This window comes from Meriones unguiculatus, chromosome 10 (assembly GCF_030254825.1).
Source record: "Meriones unguiculatus strain TT.TT164.6M chromosome 10, Bangor_MerUng_6.1, whole genome shotgun sequence".
Taxonomy (NCBI): domain Eukaryota; kingdom Metazoa; phylum Chordata; class Mammalia; order Rodentia; family Muridae; genus Meriones; species Meriones unguiculatus.
The window spans coordinates 4,212,085-4,232,688 of NC_083358.1; the positions used below are offsets into that span (position 1 = coordinate 4,212,085).

Genomic DNA, 20,604 nt, shown 5'->3' on the forward strand with positions numbered 1-20,604 from the left:
CTGCTTTGGCAACACCACACAGGTTAAGTGCCAGAGTGACAGGACTCTCCAGCTCTCTTCCCCATGCGCGGAGGGACTTACTGGTCATGCCGGGTGTCAGGGATGCTTCTGTCCATCCTTAGCTTGTCGCTCTCCACCTGGTTGAACTTGTTGCGCGCATAGGGGTCCTGCCCAGAGCGAACCATTGTCCCACCAATGTACGCCTCCTGGTTGAAGTCTGGCCAACGAACTTTCCCTGGAAAAGCAGAGCAGAGGTGGTGGGACAAGTGGATACAAGACCAGAGCTTTGTCAGAGATGGGAATAAGTGTTAAGTCATAGAACAGGGTCCTGAGCTTGTTTATAAGATGGCAATTTTAATCAGAAAAGTAGCTGAAGACAGCCCTGAGCATTGTCCTATGGGAAGCTGAGACTCTGTAGCCCGAAAGGCCTGGAGCTCAGGCTCCAGCCAAAGCTTCCCAAGACAGAGCTGGCAACTCGGCACCGGTTCTCTCTGTGAAGGGGAGGGGCTCTGTTCACCTTCCCACGCATTTCAGTCGCGTCCCCAAAGCACCCCAGACAAGCAAAGGAGACAATGTGTGTAAGTTAATAGACTCCTCGACTGTGCAACCTGGCACGTCAAGAATAAATGTTTAGACTGTGTGGGTTGGAGGAGGGCTACCCTGACATGGTACTGAAAGTGCTCAGCAGAGGCAAGTCGAGGCACGTGGGCTACCTCCAGGAGAAGGGCAGCAGGGAAGGTACTGTCAGCGCCTCACACCCTTTTCTTGCCGGCGGCTGGTTTTAAAGACAGTCTCTCAAACTCACCAGGTGGGTAGGGGTGATCTAGCCTCCTGACCCTCCTGCCACCATGGCCAGCTCTGCGTCTGTTCCCTCCCTAGAATCATCACATTCCCTCCTCCCTCCCTGTGGTAAGGGTCCTAAGCCGCTGAACACCGCTGGGCTCTGGGTGTTGTGCTCACTCCTACAACACCCCCCCACACACACACACCTAAACGCGCTCCTCAGGATCCCGCCACGGTCAGCAGATTCACTCACACAGGAGAGAGACACATTCCCACTGTACAGCAAACGCCACCCCCTAAGAAAGGGTGTGTCCCCAGCCTCCTGTGGGGCCTCCTCTAGGCAGCTGTTAGAACGCCTGGCCCTGCAGAGAGGTGCAGAGTGTGGCGGGGAGAGACACCAATGGGCAGACAGGACCCAGCACTCCTCACACATGTCTTCTCCTGGGGAAGAGGTTCAGAAGAGCCTGTCCCTCTCCCAGACATTCATCAGTCTTGCGTCAACCCCTTCCTGTTGGCACGCTCCCTGTAGTGGAGACTCTCATGCCCTCTCTGGGAGTGACACGTGGTCATAGAAAGGGTTTTATGTGGTATGTCAGGCCATGAAACTGTAGGGCAACTCACACCCTTGCCCATGTCTCTGAGGCACTGGTCATATGCTGGCATCATGCTAGACCCATAGACACAGATGAGCAAAGGCAGACTCCAGCCTGGCCCCACTGAAGCAGTCATGTTCTGAGGATGAGGGAGACAGACCAGAAAACCACATCTAAGCCTGGGGACCAGAAGGCCCCACAGAAGGTCCGTCTGAGCTGAGGTCAAGAGCCCCTGCGATACCTCAGCGGCCGCCACTACTCTTTAGCACTCCTCCCTCTGACCACGACCCTCCCAAGACACGCAGCCACTTCCTTCCAGAAAGTGTGGCAGGATGTGAGGAAGCCGAGGGGGCTGCAGAGAGAGGTTCAGCTGTGGCATACGCCACACCACCACTCAGAAGTCAGGAGGCATTCATACGAACAGCTAGAGCCTCACAGAGTAACAGTCATCCACAGGAGAGGGGAGGCACAGCTTCTGTTCTCATGTGGGTGTGACATAAAATTGGCTTTGTCATATAATGATGGTTCGAAACCCGTAATCTGAAAAGCACCGGGCTCAGTAAACCACAAGGATCGGTGTGTGTCATGCAGAATTGTCAGGTTGGAGACTCCTAGGACAGTGACGGGAGAAAGCAGAGGGGGAAGCTCGGGGAACACGCTCTGACTCACCCCAGCCTAGCCCGTGCCCTCTACGCGGGGCCCACGCAGACAGGCAGGCAGCCAGCTGCAGAGAGCTGAGAACTAGGCAGCACAGGCCACAGACAAAACAATGAGCTGAAAATTAAGTCACAGGCCACCTGCACTTCTAACATCTTAAAATGTTCTATTTTGGGAAAGCACAAGTTTCATGAAAAAAAAAAAAATCAATCCTGTGATAGGCTGAGAAAGAGGTTCAAGGAAAAGGCTCCAGTCACTACTCAGAGCTCCTGCCCAACTCCCACCTGGGGGCGATGGCTAAGCCTGAGGTAAGATTTCACAAGAGGAAAATAAAGTGTGCACGTAGACGGCCTGAGAACCACAGGCACAGCCCCTGGGCCTGTGCGGAGCAGGTGCCCGCTGCCAGCACTGTGAACGCACTCCAGCAGGTCTTCTGGAGGACTGGACGCCTCGCAGGCATGGCCTTCACGCTGAGCTGTGCATGCTGTGCATGCTGGGACCCGCCATAAAAACGAGGTGCCACAGGGACCCACAGGCAGTGTCATCTCAGACCACACTGCCTGGCGGGAGCAGAAGAGCCGGCATGTCCTCACCCGCACCTCAGGCAGGCCTGCAGGACTCCTTGCCTCTCCTGAAATCACATACAACCAGGCTAAGGCCACCTCCAAGACCATGTCCTCTGAGGAGCGCTGGCCCAACGGTTCCCGTTTACCCTGGTATTACTCCCATCTTCACATCCCCGTAAGCCAGGATCCCGAATTCCTGGGTCACAGCCCTAGCCACCTGCTGGTTCTTACTCTCACATCCTAGATACCCAGCATACCACAAACCCCTGCCGACCCCTGCTTTACCACTGTGGGCTCACCCTGGACCAAGCAGCCTGAAACCAAGTATAAAGCTGGCCAGATCCTGGCCTGACTTGGAAGAGCACAGCTTCACACTGGCACTCTCTCTCCTGCTGCAGCACACCAGGAAAGGCGGCCGAGGCAGCCAGGAAACAGGAAGCCTAGAACCAAAGCCAAGACTCTTCCTACACAGCCCTTGAAGGCAGCGCCTCCAATGCCATCCCCAGGGACCTGAAATGGATGTGATGGCCTTCCTAGCCTGTCCACTCACTGCTGTCCTGCCTCTGAGGGCTAGTGGAGGCAAGCTAGAGGAAGGGCTGGATGAATACCCCTTGCCCATCATTCCAAGGCCACAGCCCGAAGCATGAACACAAGACCTCAGTCGGGAGAGGGTGCGCCTGGGTCACCACTGCCCCTGGGAGAGAAGGGACGAGCCCTCATGGGCCCTGCAGAGGTGACCCTAGGGAGGTGCTGGCAAGATGGCACCCCAACCTGTCTTCTGGGACATTGTCTACTATCCTGACCCAGCCGCTACCTACAGGCGATGCCACCCTCAGGCTCCCGTGCCTTCCTCCACTCTTTCCCCACAGAAGATGGCCTTATAAGCTTCCTGACACCCAGACTGCAGCAGGTCTGCCCTGAATGCCTGGCAACTCAACATCCTAGCTGGACATGGCTGGGCTCCAGAGAGGCTTCTCTATCCCAGATCACCCTGTGAGGTTCACGTGTCACGCCTCTGGCTGCAACCGTGCATTCCCACGTCAGGTCCACGGCTCCTCACATCACCTGCCCTTGGGCAGGAGGAGCTGCCGAGCGCACCTGCAGGCCTGCTACACAGACAAGCGGAGGACTAGGAGGCTCCCGCCCGGCTTGGGGCATGGGTGCCAGGACAGAGGGCTTCTCAGGGGCAGAGGGAAGTGGATGCCAAGTCTCTAACAATTCATCAATAAACGAAAAGAGCTTATGCTTTTCAATCAGCATGCCCCAGCCTTTACAAGACTCTTATCGACACAGTTTAACTTAAGATAACATAGATTTCTTTGTTAAATTTTTGTTTTTATCGAGGCCACCGGGAAAGAACAACTGCAGCAATCTACACTGAGTTTTCACAGAACGGGCATGGCCGAGGGCACATCTGAGACCAGGCCCTGAGGGCGCATGCGCGTGGTCTTTAGAGGCTTCGGGGTGCAAGGGCAGCGCGCCTCTGAGGACGGGTGCATCTGTCACCACGGGACCCCGCCTCTGAGGACGGGTGCATCTGTCACCACGGGTGTCTGGGGAGACAGGAGTCTGCAAGTCGGAGGCTCTGCGTTCTGCACTGATGTGGATGCCCCAGCAGAAGCAGCTCGAGCAAACGCCAGCTCCCTGAATAGAATGCCAGGTGGAGGGGGCCACCTTCTCCTGCGACAGCCCACAGGCAGAGGCCTGAACTCCGGGGCTGACCTCAAACTGAATTTAACCTTCCTCTGTTTGGAAGAGAAACTTCCTGATGTCCGTGCTGCAGCGAATGCCCAGCAGGGAAGAGAAGGCCAAGACTGCGTTGAAGGCAGACACGCCTGCTTCCCCAACGAGGGGTGCAAATGTGGCTGGGTATCTGGTATGGCAGGAAATCTCCACGGTGAGAAACTTCTCTTGAAAGAAAGCATTCTAAACAACTCATTATTAAATATAAAAAAGCAGGAAATTCAAAGCAATGAAAAGCAATTTATCAATAAATCTAAGGACTTGCCTGATGTTGCGGGGGAGACACAATTTGTTTAGAGTATCGGCGCTATCGCTTTAGCAGTTTCACAGCAATGAGCAGCTGCTCTGCATTCATGAGGTTTGCCAGCTCCAGAGCTTCGTGAATGAATCCTCAAGGAGGAATTGTGCAGGTTCCTTTGTTTGCACGCTTGCTTTGGGAATAGGGTCATCTATGTAGCCCAGGCTAGGCTGCAGTCCATCTTCCCTCCTCCGTCCTCTGCAGAAGCAGCACAGTTGCTGTAGGAGCTCACCCATGCTACCTCCACTGGCTTCAGTCATCACCACCCAGAGTGATGCTAACCCACCAGGATCTCCAAAACCCTGCTCGCGGAGGAGAGCCCTTTGGAGTGTGTCAACGCACAGAGGATGCCTTCCTACGGGCGCCCCACTTCTGCAGGGAGTGCGGACAGTGTCCACTCCCAGCGTGCCATTCTGTGCCCATTCCCAGCATGCAAGTGGGTTCTGGGAGCTCGGTGGCTCCTCAGTTCTGTGACGGGCACCTCGTAACTGTGGGCAGTAAGTGAAAGGAACTGGCTGGTGGAGGACAACAGAAAACAAAACTACACAAGAAAGTTTCCATAAACAGATGCAAAAATCTTCAACAAAATATTACCAGTTCAAATCCAGGAATGTACACAAAGTGTCCGCTGTAGAGGTGGGGCCTGTAACAGCTCTGCATGGTTGTCTAGACAAATAACCACCAACGAAGCACTCGTGACCACATCAAACAATGTACACAGGCCCCTTACAGAACCCAACGCTCCCTTGGGGCGGAGACTCAGCAAACTAAGCTGACAAAGAGTGTCTGAGCTACATCTGCAGTTCAAACAGGAGAATTCAACTGCTACTGAAGAGAAACAAGGTAAGAGGTCCATCCCTCCCACACTGGACGAGAGTCCTAGTTAATGTGATAAGGAAAGGGAACAAAAGTTATACGGACTAGGAAGGAAAAACAAAACCACCTTTGTTCGCAAATGCCGTGCTTATCTGGGTATAGTGTGTGAAAACGACAACAAAACGTCTGGGAGCATTTTCAGTAAGACCGTAAGTCGTGGGACTCATTAATGGAGACAGGCTGGTCGTCCCGCACCAGCAATGCACAGGTGGAATCTGAAGTCAGAAACACGGCACCCTCTACACTCGCGCGCCCCGAAACCAATCCGACACTTAAATCTACACAGCTGTGCCTCGGGCTGTAAGAAGGAGACTACAGAGCTTTGATGACAGACAGCAGAGGAAAAGGGAGTGAGTGGCCGAACAGTTCCTGTCTCTGGACAGAGGACACATTATTGTCCAATGCCAGTTCTCCCGGCCTGATCTACAGAGCCAATGCAGTATCAGTGGAGATCTCAGCGAGCCAGTCTGTGGTCATCAACAAGCAGACTCGACATCTCAAGCGAAACAGCGGAAGATGCTGTTTTTTATGTTGTGCAAACGTCTAAACATTCTACCACTAAGGCAAAGAGTTCAAATTACGAAAGGTAAGCATATAGGCTTATGTTTATCCAAAAGCATTTCCCCTTGCACATTACTGTATTGTTTTGTTCTAAACACACACACACACACACACAGGACTTAAGTGTGAACACTGCATCCGGGTATATATAAAATCTCTAAAAGGTAATTAACAGTAAATATAAAATACAACACCAACCCTTTCACGGGTCACGGTGTCCTGCCTACCAGGTATTTACGTTATGATTTGTAACAGCAGCAAAAAGTACAGTTTTGAAGCAGCAAGGGAAAACTTTCACAGCTGGCAGTCAGCACGGCATGAGGTCGTAAAGGGTCCCAGCGCCAGGAAGGTTGAGAACCACTGGTCCAAAGCAACTCATCGGGAATCTGAAATAAATGGGCTTCAGTTTATTCCCATCTGCTGGTCCAGGCAGAGCTCTGGTGCCAGGACTCTGCTTGCTCAGGTCAAGTTCACCTATTGGTTTTTTGACATGAGCCAGCTTGTTCGGAGCTCACTTGCATCAACATTTTTCTTCATGGTAATGGAGGTCCTCATGAGCGCTGTGGTACTCACTCCAGGCTGGAGAAAGGCGTTTCCACTGTGCGCCTGGTTTAATAAATCCCCAGGCTGCAGTTTCCATCCAGGCATGCAGCTCCTTTCTCATCACACTTAGCACCGAAGTCATCCTTGTAATTCTGGCGTTGCTCACAGGAGATGATAGCAGACATTTACCAAATGATCTGGGAGGCTCCATGGAGTCAGCGCAACCTTCTTCACTGGGATTTGAACTGGAGTTACTCAGCTCGGCAGTTTCTTCTCTGAGGTTCTTCTTTCCCTACATGCTCTCAATCCATGCCTTTTTGTTTGTTTGTTTGTTTGTTTGTTTGTTTGTTTGTTTTTATTTCTTTCTGAGACAGGGTTTCTTGGTGTAGCCCTGGCTGTCCTGGAACTCACTCTGTATGCCAGGCTGGCCTCAAAATCAGAGATCCACCTGCCTCTGCCTCCCAAGTGCTAGGATTAAAGGCATGTGCCACCATCGACCAGTGAAAAAGTAAACTTTCAACAGACACCCAACAGCAAGTCAATCTAGACGGACCCTTCCATCTTCCACAAAAACTACCTCAAAAGGGATTACAGACTTAAGTAAAATTCTAGGAAGTAACATAAAAAATGTTGCAGATCTACAGCCCAAATAATGTCTTGCTGCCTTTAGTCTCCTCACAGCCACGTTCCAACCCCTCCATGTGAAAACCACACCTGACACCCTTGGAGGTGCCCGCTCTGCTGAGCCACCTCCAGCGGCCCTCACTGGTGGGTTTGGGGAACACCTCGCTTCTTTTCCACAATTATAAAATCTCACAATCTCTTCCACGGCAGAACATGTCCTTTAGGGCAACCCAAATCCATGTTCTCAGGCCGTGGAAACTCATTTTGGCTCAGAATCAACCACTGCTTAGTCCCTTTGGAACAAAAGCTATATTCTGCACTGTCACTATTTATACAGTAGCTTTACTCACAACTGGCGAAACATGGAAGCAACCAAGACACCATTCGGCAAGTGAATGCAAAAATAACTGCAGTATATCCAGGTAACAAGTCAGAATTGGCCAGCGAAGGCTGGAGGCTAGCTCAGGGCTGAGGTGTTTCACACTCGTGAAGAGGGCTGGAATTGAGTTCTCAGATACACCCGTGGCTTCCACCACCATGGGGCCAGACACCGTCTTCTGGTCTCTACAGGCATCCATAGACACAGACACAGACACAGACACAGACACACACACACACACACACACGCACACAAATACACACATAATATATGCATATTGGCAAGTACAAGACACCAATCTGCAAACTCTAATCCAATCATATGCCATCCCAGGAAAGGTGGCACAGAATAAAAAGATCTGAGATGTGGAGGGGTTGGCAGAGGGAGAAGCGGGCAGAACACAGGCCAGGATGGTCACGCTACTCACACTCAATGGGTCTCTGATAAAAGTGATGTCAGAACTCACAAGATGTGGGACTTAAGAGACGACTTAAGTGGGTAAGAGTACTGTGCAACCACGAGGACTCACACAAGTTAGGCATCCAACACACCAAGGATGCCAGAGCCTGGGGAATCACAGGGACTTGCTTAGAAAGTGTGGCCCCTGGTTCAGGAAAAGACCCCGCCTCAGAGGAACAGTCTGAGGGTGACAGAGGACACCCAACAACCTCTTCTGACCATTGCACATGTGCTCACCCCCTTCCCATGTTTGTATGAATGCAGGCGTGTGTGTGCACGCACGCATATATACAGTTTCTTAAAAAAAAAAAAAAGAAAAGAAAAGAAAGAAGAAGAAGAAAAAGAATCCTCACAGAACGTGCCCTGCCACCAAGAACGCCCCTCACTGTGAGCTCTGGAGGTGAGCCTAGGTGACTGTAGTTCACCACTTACTCCCAGGGTCCCGTTCTGTGAGGACACAGATGGGTGCGGAGGAGGAGCACTGTGGCATGGGAACATTCTCAATCTTTTACCAATTTTGCTATGAAGCTAAAACTCCTTCAAAAAATCAAGTCATTTGAATTTTTTTCATGAACTAAAACTTTAGATCCTCTTGTTTATACATTATTCTGTTTTCTCTTTTTTTAGAAAAGGTTTATTTTATGTATACAGTACTTTATCTGCATGAGCACCTGCACAACAAAAGAGGGCGCCAGATCTCATTACAGATGGTTGTGAGCCACCACGTGGTTGCTGGGAATAGAACTCAGAACCTCTGGAAGAACAGACAATGCTCTTAACGTCTGAGCCATCTCTCCAGCGTTTTCTCTTTCAATACATTCTGCTGACCACCCACCAACGTCCTGACAGGAAAAGCAGAAGTGTGTTCCTGGGTAGCACCCAGTAGCTTAAGTAATCATTATCTGCCCCTGTCACTGCTCCCAGGGCTACATTCGTCCATCCACAGTCAGGGGCCACGAAGGACTGGCCTCAGATACAGTACCTGGAGGGAGGGTCTCCACGCTCTGCGCTTTCTCATCTCCATTGCTGTGGTGAAGCTCTTTCTTTTTAATGGGGTTGATGTCATTCCAGTCATCCTGAGAAACAGAGACACTGAGTGAGTTGTGTAGCTCGGCTGACTCACCCACATTAGCACTTCCAAGGCTGTGTCTTGTGACTCCATCACTCCAGGGGACTCAAGAGTGGGCAGGGACAATCTTCACAAGCACCCGGGGATCCAGACTGTATCTCTGCAGGGCTCTAATAAGGACCGCAGCAACCAGGTGCTGGCACAGCACTGTTGTGTCAGCTGAGTCATGGAGCCAAGGTAGGCTCTGCGAAATCTCAAGGTTGGGGCCCTCTGAGCTCCTAAGATGTCAGAGGGCCAATTCATCCTACTGACAGTATACCAGGAGCACACAGGATTGCCAGGGAGCCAGGCTGCAGAGCAAGATGGAAGCTCTAGTGGAATTTATCCCACCCATCTGGGCAAGCAACTGGCTGTCATTTACCAACATTAATCAAACTAAATAACAGCCACACAGCTTAATGCTTGTTCTACCACTTCACTCTGATTGGTGTGGAGGAAAAAGTGTTTCTGTGCATAACCCAAACAAGAGACCTCCTGTGGGCAGCCTTGAGGAAGGCCACCTCCTGAGCAGAGGAGGAAGCTGGCAGTGGGAACCTTCCCGTGCCGCCCAGCCCGCTTTCCACGGACCACACCCTGGACTGGCCTGCTGTATGTGGTTTGCTATGTCACTTGCTCGGCCTGTAATCTGCATTTAAGGATAAGCCATCCTGTCCTCCTCTGCCTTCTGCAGCCTTCCCTTCGTCCCCTGCCTCCTGCTTGGGGTGATATGGCTGCGTTTATCATGGGAAGGGCATGCAGGGGTGGGGAGAGAGACAGACAGACAGATGGACAGACCCCGAGCCACATCGCAGGCAGACTGGCTGGCTAGCCACCGCTGCTCAGCCTCCACCAACTCCGGCACTTTTTGCTCCACACAGTGACAAATGTTTGGACCCTATTTACAATTTTTCTTGGAGCCAGAAGATTCTAAAACGATACTTGTAATCAGCTCTTCTGATTATTGGGTTATAAATACACTTTCAGCCACCACTGGTGGTGACTGTGCAGTGACCCTAGACACACAGTAGCAGACTGTGCTGACGGACGGTGGCTCTGCAGCAAAAGGACCAGTTAGGCGCTAACCAGCAGCTCCCGCACAGCTGGGCTACTCAGTGCCATCTTTCAATTAAGAGCCATTTCTATTTCATAGCTGGTTTGTCACACTTTCTGACTAATAATACTTCCCTCCCACAAGGGCCCCAGACCTCTCAAACACTCTGGCTCCTGGATCAGCTCCTGGATCAAGCGATCTCACCTTAAGTAAGAACACTGGTGCTCTCAGGAGCTGGTGGCCTCAATCAAGTCCTGGTCCCAGGAGTCACGTAATCAGCACATCCAGGTCACCTCCCAGCATTTTCCTCAGAACACGCTTTCTCCCCCCCCAGCCACATCTTCCCATCCCCGTCTGCCGCGTCTACCACAACCCTAATTCTGGAGATGGTGGATGAGCAGAGTGCAAGATGGCAGTATGTATGAGACAGCTCAGGGCACCTGCTGGGGCAGGGTCCTGAGGAGGGAAAGACTGCTGAGCAACAAACTGGCAGTCCTCCTGCCTCACTCACATGACTGGAGGTTTCAATTACAGAGGTCACCCAGCTGCCAGAAGCTGCCCCCAACCCTAACCCTCTGTCAAGCAAATCACAAGAGCCTCATTCTGAACATGTCATTAAACCTCAAAAGTACTTTTCTGAGGGTCAAATAGGATGGCTTTGCAATGGCCTTCCACTCAAAATCCCCAACAGTGAGAAGGAGAAAGAGTGTGAACACCACACCCAGGACAGCCATCACCAGCCCTCCCGTCAAGGGCCAAGCAGAGGCCCACTCTGAACCCAGAGCCGGAAGGGGTGGAGGAAGAGAGAGGAGAGCCTAGTGGGAGAGGGATCTTGGAGAGAATAAACCAGACCTAAGATTTCACAAAAAGCAAGTATAATGTGGGAAATCTAAATGTTAGGAAACTATGAGGACTTGGAGGACTTGGAGAAGGCAGTAACTATTGCCCAGCACTGTGCTCTAGATTAACTAAATAAACCCACTCTCTGTGCGGTGATTTGGGTATACAGCTGGTTTAGGATTAACAGCAGCGTTACCAGAAGATATACCAATAGTAAATATTAATCACCACTTACCACAGGGTAGTTTCCCTCTCCACCAACTAAACCACCTAAGTGGAGGGATGTGAGCAGCCCACATCCTAGAATATGCAGGGCCACCTGACAGGCTTACTGACCAACACAGGAGGCAGGTCAGAGTCCCGGGCTGCTGCTCGGCTTCCCAGACACTTCTGCCCCTCGCTCCCCCAAGCCCATCAGTCGTGGCAGGCACAAGAAGCATGCCCTGGCTGTATGGACTTGGCAAGGGCACAGAATCCGGAAGGCACTCTGGGAGGGCTCTAGGAAAGGTGGTGCCCTGTGTACAGAGGCAGATGTCAGGGGAGCCCGACGGGAGAGAAAGGAGGAGAAAGGCATGTTGGTAGCCCCAAACAAACAGAAGACACAGCAGACAGAGGTGCTTTGAGGCTCTTCTAGAAACTCCTCTGTGAGGAGGCCAGGCCTCTCCAGGTGGCCAAGATGAGGACGCAGTACAGAGGAATGGCCCAGGCTGGAGAGACGGCTCAGTGGTTAGGCCACATCCCTTCTGTGTACCCCGGGCAGTGTGGCAAACAGCTGGTGGCGGACGGAGTGGGCCCCACCCTCACTGCGTCACCATTCCCCAGTGACCACGGCTATTGATCCTAACAGCACATCCAGACTGCAGCACAAAAATGCCCTAATGACTCCACATGGGGAAGGCCTGTGCTCACACCCATGTGCCCAGGCCAGGAACCAGGCACTGTGCTCTCCTGCTGTGAGGAAGGAAGACAGAATCTGCTTGGGGATGGGTATGTGCCCGTGAGGGGGGAGAAGCAAGCACACGGCTTGTGCCATGTTTGTAACAGCACAAAAATAGTCCTCTGGAAGAAAGAAGAGGTAAACATGCTGCTTAAATCTCCCCTCCTGAAATACTTCTTGTCGATGCTAAATCACTTCAGCTACTAGACCATATGGTCAGGCACAGAACAAGTCCCCAAAATACTCCTAAAAGTCGGGTTCGTCAATGTCACCTGTCAGCATCACTTATTCAGTAATTATCACCAGGGCTGAGCAGAACCGCAACACTTCCTCTACAAAAAGCCAGGATGCCAGATTCTGGAGGAGGCTTGCTCAGACTGGGGGCCTGTCTCAGAACTCAGCCACTCCAGACCCACTGAGGTACCATTTATCCAGACCTGGGCTCTTGGAGTAGACCATCTCCCAGCTACAAACAGCACCTCTCACGGCCAAGCCTTTCTACGAAGGGACCCACAGGGACCCAGAAACTGTGCTGCTTCTGATTCCTTGGGGTGGGTACTTCACCACGATGGGGCAGAAAAAAACCATGGCTCTCCTGGACACGGTGAGGCGCCTGCACTCAGCAGGCCGCACTTTGACCTGTCTTGTTGTAACCAAACACCCCAATACTCGGTAACGTCGGGAAGGAGGGCTGGTACAGCATACGGCTCCCCAGAAAGCAGATGTGGGGCAGACAGGCTGGTCATCTGCCCCAGGCCTGCACTGTGCAAATGTTCTTCGCCATCCGCTAAAGCTTCTACAACCCCCAAGACAGCGCACCAGCCAACCAACCAAACAGCGCACTTCTGACCCCGGGCAACTCTGGCGGCATCCTTGAGCCTCAGTCTCCCAGGACATGATCGGAAGTCAATATGCTGCCTCCTGTCTCCAGAAGTGATACGCTCAGTGATTGTGACGCATGATGCAAAAGCGTGAGGCACGCTGAGGACCCGCTGGCTGCCTCCGCCTGAGGCACCTGGCTCCTTGCGCAACACCTGCGCAGGCTAGCAGCCGTCACGTTTCCTCCCTTCCTCCCTTGGCTGGATCTTAAAAGGATGCACATGTACCTCCACACACTTCTCTCCCATGACCCCGTGAGGAAAGCACAGCACGAGGGGCGTTCCACAAAACCCTTGCTCACAAATGAACGAGCCAATGATGCATGTAAAGACATCACAGGCAGCAGTGTGAGGAGTATCGCAGCCCAGAGGAAACTAACAGGGCCAGGACTGGGTGCTGGGCCCCGACCACACACACAGCACGGTGCCATGGGAACACACTGCAACACCCCCTGGCTCCCAGTGGGAGCCACCAACTACACGCTGCCCTGTCAAGGCCTGGCTCCTACAACATGGTCCTTGTCTGGGCAGTTCTGTGGCTCAGTGTGACCTGAAGGGCATCTCTGAGAGGAGGAGGCTCCAGGTGACATGCCAGGAGCCCGGGGGCCCGAAACTAGGGGAAAGCACAACCTTACATCCTCTGAGCCTCAACACCGACTCCTCATGAGTCATCAGCATACCTGGGTGTGCGCTCGGACACAGGGACACCTGACCAATGCTACAACCCTGACTGGTAAAATACCCACCCTGGCGTCCTGTGAACACAAGGACTGAATGGGCGTCCATGGGAGCTCCACACGGTACCCAGTGTTCTCCAAACCTAAAGCTTTAAAAATCACAGTAAAATACTCATACAGACCTTGCTTACCTAAAGAGAATGTGGCTTCTAGACCAGTATCTGTCACAGCCTATGTCTGGGGTCCCTGGACATTCTGATGACAGTTTTGAGCACTCTTGCCCCCAGGCCTCTCCAAGGGAGCTAAGACAAAAGTATCTTGGGAAAAGTAATCAACGTGCAGCCTTAGCAGGCACGAGGGGCCTACGAGCCATCTATTTCACACTGCAGCGCTCTTCCCAGGAGTAACTGGTATACCCTAGCCAAGGCTAGTGAAAGCCACAGGAGGCTGGTGTGAGGGCAGAGAAGGCAAGATGTTCACATGAGTGTGACCTCACTGTGGGAACCGAGTAGCTGTGCTGTTCCTGCAGCATCATGATGGAGTTCTGGGATCGGGGCAGAACCTGGTCTTGGTGCCCACGTCCCTCCTCTTCCTGTAAGGAGATCCTGCACAGGCAGCAGGGTGGACAGCCCTTTCTCGGCCTCAGTTCTGTGTGCTCTGGGCCCCAGCTCCAGCCAAGGTAGACCCCTCACATAGCTGAAGTAGCACACGTCAAAAGCTTGCCTGGAAAATGTCTTCCATGTAAGAGGGAGGGATTTTTAGCAACTGCTTTCCCCAGTGACTCATATTAGTCAATCACGTCTTAAAATAAAGTAAAACTTCCAAACAGATGACAGGAGACTGGTGGAAAGGCTCTACCTCAGACAGCAGGCTGTGCCTGTGCCTTACAGACTCTCTGAAGGAAAAAAGTGAGATTTGGGGGACGAGCTAGGAGCCCTTGGGGGCCAGGGGTTAGAAACGTGAGCACAGATCACTCCATTCCTCACACATCATCATGGGACCAGACGTCGTAGACAGTAAAGTCCAGGGAGGCTATCCCACAGTGCAGGAAAGGACAGGTGTTTGCAAATGCCCACTTGTTCCAACAGGACCCTGCTGGCCCTTCCAAAAAGCACCCTCCTCAGAGGACCAGGGCCCTCCCGGTGGAAGCCTCAGTCTTTCCGGATGCTGATGGCCGAGGTGAGCAGTGTCAGGAGGGCAGAGGGGCCATCTCACACTGCTCATGGGGACACAACAGAGCCAGCATATTACAGAGGGCTCACAGCTAAAGAGAAGACATGGGTGTACTTGGCACAGCCTGGCTGTTGTGAACACCGTGATGTCGTGAACACCGTGACGGTCTGCAGCCAGGGGAAGACTGAGAGGAGACATCAACACACTCAAAGCAGAATGAGGGCAGCCTTGGGAGTCTTCCAGCAAGATCAGGAGTGCAGCAGAAGGGCAGAAGCAGGTGTGAGGTAGGCCCTCTACAGCAAGCAGTGACTGGACTGGGAAAAAGACCCCAGTGCCTCAGGGAGGCTGTGAGAGGGGCTTTTCCTAGAGGGGCCTCAGTACATGAAACCTGACACTTAATTTCTTACCTCTAGCCATCCCATCTTATCAGCCTCACCCTGGTCTTCCTTTCACTAAATACAAAGTCTTCATTCACCATGGGTCTGCGGTTCTCTGGCCTCATTTTCCATGTGGGGAAAGTGGCTGATGCAATTTTCAGTGGGAGCAAGAGCTAGCTACCACACCTAACCGCAGGGCTGGCCTCCGGAGTGCAAACTCAGCTGAGTGGCTGTTCTGCTTGGTGTTCACACGTCCTTAAAGGGAGTGAGTGTCCAGCGAACTCCAACCCTGACAGGTGCAGCTCTTTCTAGGGAGCCCTGAGACAGGGCCTCACTCCCTCTCCCAGGTCTAGCCAAGGGCTCCTGCAGAGTTATCACAATGAACTAATCCCAAGTAATTCTGCGCACAAATGCTACAGTATTACTTATACAAGTAGAAAAGAAACTTAAAATATTCTCCACTAAGCAGTTAATTTATGTTACAGCCCCTTAAGAGGATATTATGCATTCATTAAAAATTATAATGTAAAGACCACATCAAATATGCAAAGTGCTTATGTTAAGCAGGAGACCACATTTTACGTACACAATAAAACAACTATCTAAAAATACGCATCCATATGGACTAGCCTGGAATGAGACACGGGGAAGCAGAAAAGCTCTTGCTGGCTGAGAATGCTGGGTGCTGTTTCCACCGCTCCAACTTTCTTTCATGCTCTTAAATTATTCTCATGAATAATTTTAAACCCAGCACAAATATGTTATGGTGGAATTATGAATCTACATGGTACTCAACATCACTGAAGCAGCAGGAAAGCTGGCCAGACCTGTATGGAGAGCTGTTTACAGAAACACTGTGGGCCCAGTCTCTGCAATTCAGGTGTGGTCCACACAGCAGCCCCAAATCCAAAGGTCCTTCGGAACTCAGGTAAGCACCCAGAGACACCCTGCCTGGTCAGCAGTGCTGGGCCTGCCTCTCTGTCTTTTTTTATAAACACCACTTTCCATACTAAACGGATTTTCTTAGAACAAAAACAAACACTGGCCAACAAGTGACCAAAGCAGCCTTGTGAGCACACAGCCACCACCAGGAGCTCATGGCCACTGACAAAGTAAACCTTAGCCATGCTGGGCACGGATGCCCTGTGAGCACAGCCACTGCTGGACTGAGTGTTATGGGTCTTCACAGGAGCCGGATGCTCCCACCTGACGACATATCACTGTTTCCGTGAGTGACGCAGCTGCCTCCCTGGAGCGGACGCTTCCTGTGAACACGCCACCTGTTGGAACTGTATGGTCTCCGTGTGCCCTTTGGTGTGTGGTCTTTACCATACCTGTGGAGCTGTCCCAGCATGCCATTCAAAGGAGAAGAAACTGAGACCCAAGTGACAGGGCTGAGAGCAACAAGCATACAGTGAAATCACAGCTGCCTAGCACAGGGGCCGGCTCTGCCTGCTTCACAGGGGCAGTTCTGGGACATACTGGCTGAGCAGGTACACGGTCACTCCCTGGCACAGGCTGGCCATGGCCTGCTCCACACCTGTTCCGACAGCGCAGGGTCCTGCCCACATCCTCTCATTATTTCCATCAACTCTGGAACTCTGTGACTTACTCATGCCTGTCTTGAAAGCCACCTCTTGTGGTCACAAATTATCATGTTTGATCCTCATGAGACACCAGGGGCAATCTGCTTTATGGCTCTCAGCCCAGAGCCACGGGAGTCATATTTTCCGTCTATGGCGACACTGGAGAAATGGAGATGACACATACGGTGGCATCAGAGGAACGTTAACAAAACCCACTAGCCGAAGCCACAGACCCATATTCTATCACTCACATGAAGCCAGGAGTCTCCCACCCACAGCCTGATGTCTGGCACAAAATCCTGAACTGTGTCATGAAGAGCACGGGTTTGGTGCACTAGGCTGCAGTGGGTTAGAAATGGCCATGGTTTCCTGCCTCCCTCCACGGACAGCTAGGAACAGAGGTTGTATGTGGCCATGGGGCAGGCTGGCAGGGGCGGGGAGTCCTCAGATCCTCAGCTGTGCCATGGCTATCTGGGATGAGCAGCAGGATGACATCACCGACCACACGGCATCCCCACATCTGGGGTGGTCGGCTGAGTGGCACAGATAACCGCACCACTGGTGTGACATGCCACTGTGCAGGATGTCATCGGCCACAGCTGCTCCACAAGCAGACACAGACGCCGGCCCTAGACTGTCAAACAGCCTGCTGGCGTGACAGCCAGGGCCATCCACACAGCTTGAGCCAGGAGCCCCAACCTGGGGGCCGTACTCGTCTATAAATTGGGGGCCCAGGAGAGCGGGTGTGCATGGCGGCTGACAACGGTCCTGACGTGCACATCCCACTGCTCACGTGACCAGCTGAGGAGGCCAGAGACTGCCATCATTCTACTCTTGAGCTGCCAGAGTCCAGGCTGTGCTGTGTGGTCCGGCTACCTTGACACCTTCCCTGAACCTCCTCATGCTGCCAAGTGCAGATGAGGACTAACAGTCACCACACAGGACTTCTACAACCTCCTGTACCACGTGTAAAACGTACCACATGGCAGCAATGCCAGGCAGAGACCCATGGTAGAAGTTCAGCACCACGAGGACCACTCCTTGCTGGGGCACGAGACTGTTGTGAGGAGGCGAGGAGAGCCAGTGGGGGCAGTGGCAGTCTGGGGACACATGTAGGGCACCTGGTGGGTGACTACTGGGCTCTAAAGACATCCATGGGCAGCTCCCCCCTGTGTCTCTTGGCAGTCGTTTTGGGAGGTCGGCCATGTTCTCAGAGCCAGGGTTAGGCTCTGACAATGAGGGACCCCACCCAGAGACAGCTAAGCTGGCGATGCCCCAGTCTCGAGCACTGCCTGCTCAGGAGGAACTAGAAGGAAAGGCAGCCAGCCTGCCGACAGGAAGGTGAGCGGCTCCACCATTTCTCCTCAGACTGGCACATCAGGCCACCATTCACGTGTGACGGTAAATTCATCACTTCAAAGACCAGTCTACCTAGTGGGAATAAGAAAGACACTGGACCTGGTGGCATCCCAGGTCCCAGCACCCCATATCCTGGATGTGGCCCTCAGGGACCAATCGAGAAACAGAGTCGCCTCCCTCTCCCCCATCAGGAAACTCTAGGGACTCCATGTAACCAGATTAGACCCTGACTGGCTTCTTCATACTGTAGGAAGGTGGAACAAAAGGCTACCAGGGAAGCTCCCATCAGCCTTGGGCTCACTCAAGTCCTGAATTCTGCTTCTTCCTGATGCTTCTAGTGAGCTCCAGGGAGCACTGAACATTTCCATCTCAAAGATGGGAAGTTGGGTGCAATAAACGCAGAGAGAAGAGGACTGGTGACACAGTGTGGCCAACTCCTGAGGAAAGGGCTCTCAGGTGACAGCTCAGGACAGCCACAGTGGGGGCACAAGTACGCTGCCCAGGTGGGATCAGAGGGACAGGAGCAGGGGCTGCTCTGGGTGCTGTATGCTTCATCTACTCAGCAGAGGCCTGCCCTGTGGCTCAGCAGATACAGCACGAGACAACATGGCCTCCTGAGCCTGCAGCCCAAGGCTGGGCCTCCTTATCCCTCTGGTCACACCTGTGTAACAATTTAACAAAAATCCCGTGTAACAAAATTGCCCACAGGCTGATGGCAGTCCACCTGTATCCATAGGCAGTGGCAGGCAGCAGCGAATAGGGGCTTCTTGGAAGTGACCAGATGCGGCCTGCAGATGCTGGCTCACAGCCTGACTTGGGTATGTCTGCAGGAAAAATGACCTGGACACCTTGGCAGGCCTCACTGTAAGCATATTGGGAGCAGCCCAAGGAAGCTGCTGCATACTCTGCCCTTCTCTCTACTACTCCAGACTAGCCACAGCTAGTCTCTCTCACACACACATACACACACACCACCCAAAGGGGGCTCAGCCTCCCCATACAAGTCAACAGCCGGCCCTCCATAGGAAACAATCACATGACCTCTATGGTCCCCCAACTGTCACACCCACACACCTGCAGGCCGCCCCCATCATGCTCACACTCCTTCCCCAACTGGCAATTGGTGCCCTCTCACCCAACCCTGGGCTTGCACACAACAGAGAGCCCTTGTCCTGATGCCTACACTCTGGCACAGCTTTCTCAGTGTGTGTGCGTGTTTGTGTGCACACGTGCGTGTATAGGCCAGAGAGCAACCTCACGGTCCTTCCACCTTGTTCTCTGCGACAGGGTCTCTTGGTGACTTGGAGCCTGTCCAGCTGGCCAGCAGACCAGCAATTAGAAAGGGCAGGAGCAGGTGGTGCCACGCTCAGCCTTTTCATATAGGTTCTGGGGACTGACCAAGCACGCTGCCAACCAGGCCATCTCCTCCAGCCTCATGACAGACCAGACCGCGCTTCTGCACATCACCACCCCTTGGGTGCTATTTCTTCAGAACCTGATTGTAAATCTGGGGTTATAAATCGTCTTTTACTTAGAAATGGAGTTTCACAGAAAACCTCAGGCCTCACAGAGCCATGCTCTGCCCACACCTGGGAGTTTTAGTAGCACCACAGAGGAGACTGTGGCTACTGAGCCTGCAACACTTTGGGGAAGGAGCCCTATCCACTACACAACCAAGTACTAAGCTTTTAAAAGAACATGGAACAACTGACAATTTATCCTAACCTCTGGACTAAGTCATACTGATACGTCTCCCGGCTGGATTATATTCTAATCTTAGTTATGGACAGGGCACCTCTGGGCGTGAGGCACCATGACATCTGAGGCCCGTCTCCTACAGGGAGCAACAGAAACCAAGGACCCGACTCAGAGATAGTATCTGGATGGACACCAGAGGGGGCCAGAAATAGCACTCAACTTCCCCACAGAACCTCAGCAAAAGGCCAGGGATTTACACACTACAGAGAGGAGAAGCTTGCTTCCTCCCCGGGACCTGCGCTCAGAAGCTGGACAGAAGAGTCCGGGTACTAGAAACAAAACCCCAAAGGGCCAACCAGCAAAGGCCCTTACACTAGGAGAGGCTGTGGTCACACCAAGTGGTGTAACTACATGGTTCACGTCCTGAGGCTAATTTACAACCCAGGAATTATTGCTGGAATCTGGGGATGCCCTAAAGTGACTGCAATCTGGAAGGGTCAAACAGCAGCAGTGTATCTTTCATAGCTCAGGCATCAGAGGCCTAGGCCTGACAGGGCTGGTTCCTCAGGAGGCTGAGATGTCTGCTCTGGCCCCTCCCTGAGCCTGCAGGTGTCTGCTCCCTGTATCTTCTCATCACCTCCCTCTAGGAGTGTCTCAGTGTCCCTGGTCCCCCTTTTGTAAGGACACCAGTCACACTGGCTTAGAGCCGCCTTAATGACCTCATTGTAACTGGATTTCCTCTGCAAAGACCCTGTCACCAAATATAGCCCCACTCCAAGGCCCTGGGGATTAGGACTCTGGCCTACATTTTTATTTGGAAGAACAACTCTTACTACCC

General features: G+C 52.6%; 1 protein-coding gene across 1 annotated transcript in view; it reads right to left on the minus strand.

Annotated features, from left to right (window-relative positions):
- Galnt2 (polypeptide N-acetylgalactosaminyltransferase 2) overlaps positions 1-20,604 on the minus strand; it is a 112,388-nt gene that overhangs the window by 42,927 nt on the left and 48,857 nt on the right. The window contains exons 2-3 of the mRNA XM_021650113.2: positions 9,065-9,158; positions 82-235 (exon numbers count right to left, since the gene is read on the minus strand). Coding sequence (XP_021505788.1) covers positions 82-235; positions 9,065-9,158 — 248 coding nt within the window. The remainder of the gene's footprint in view (positions 1-81; positions 236-9,064; positions 9,159-20,604) is intronic.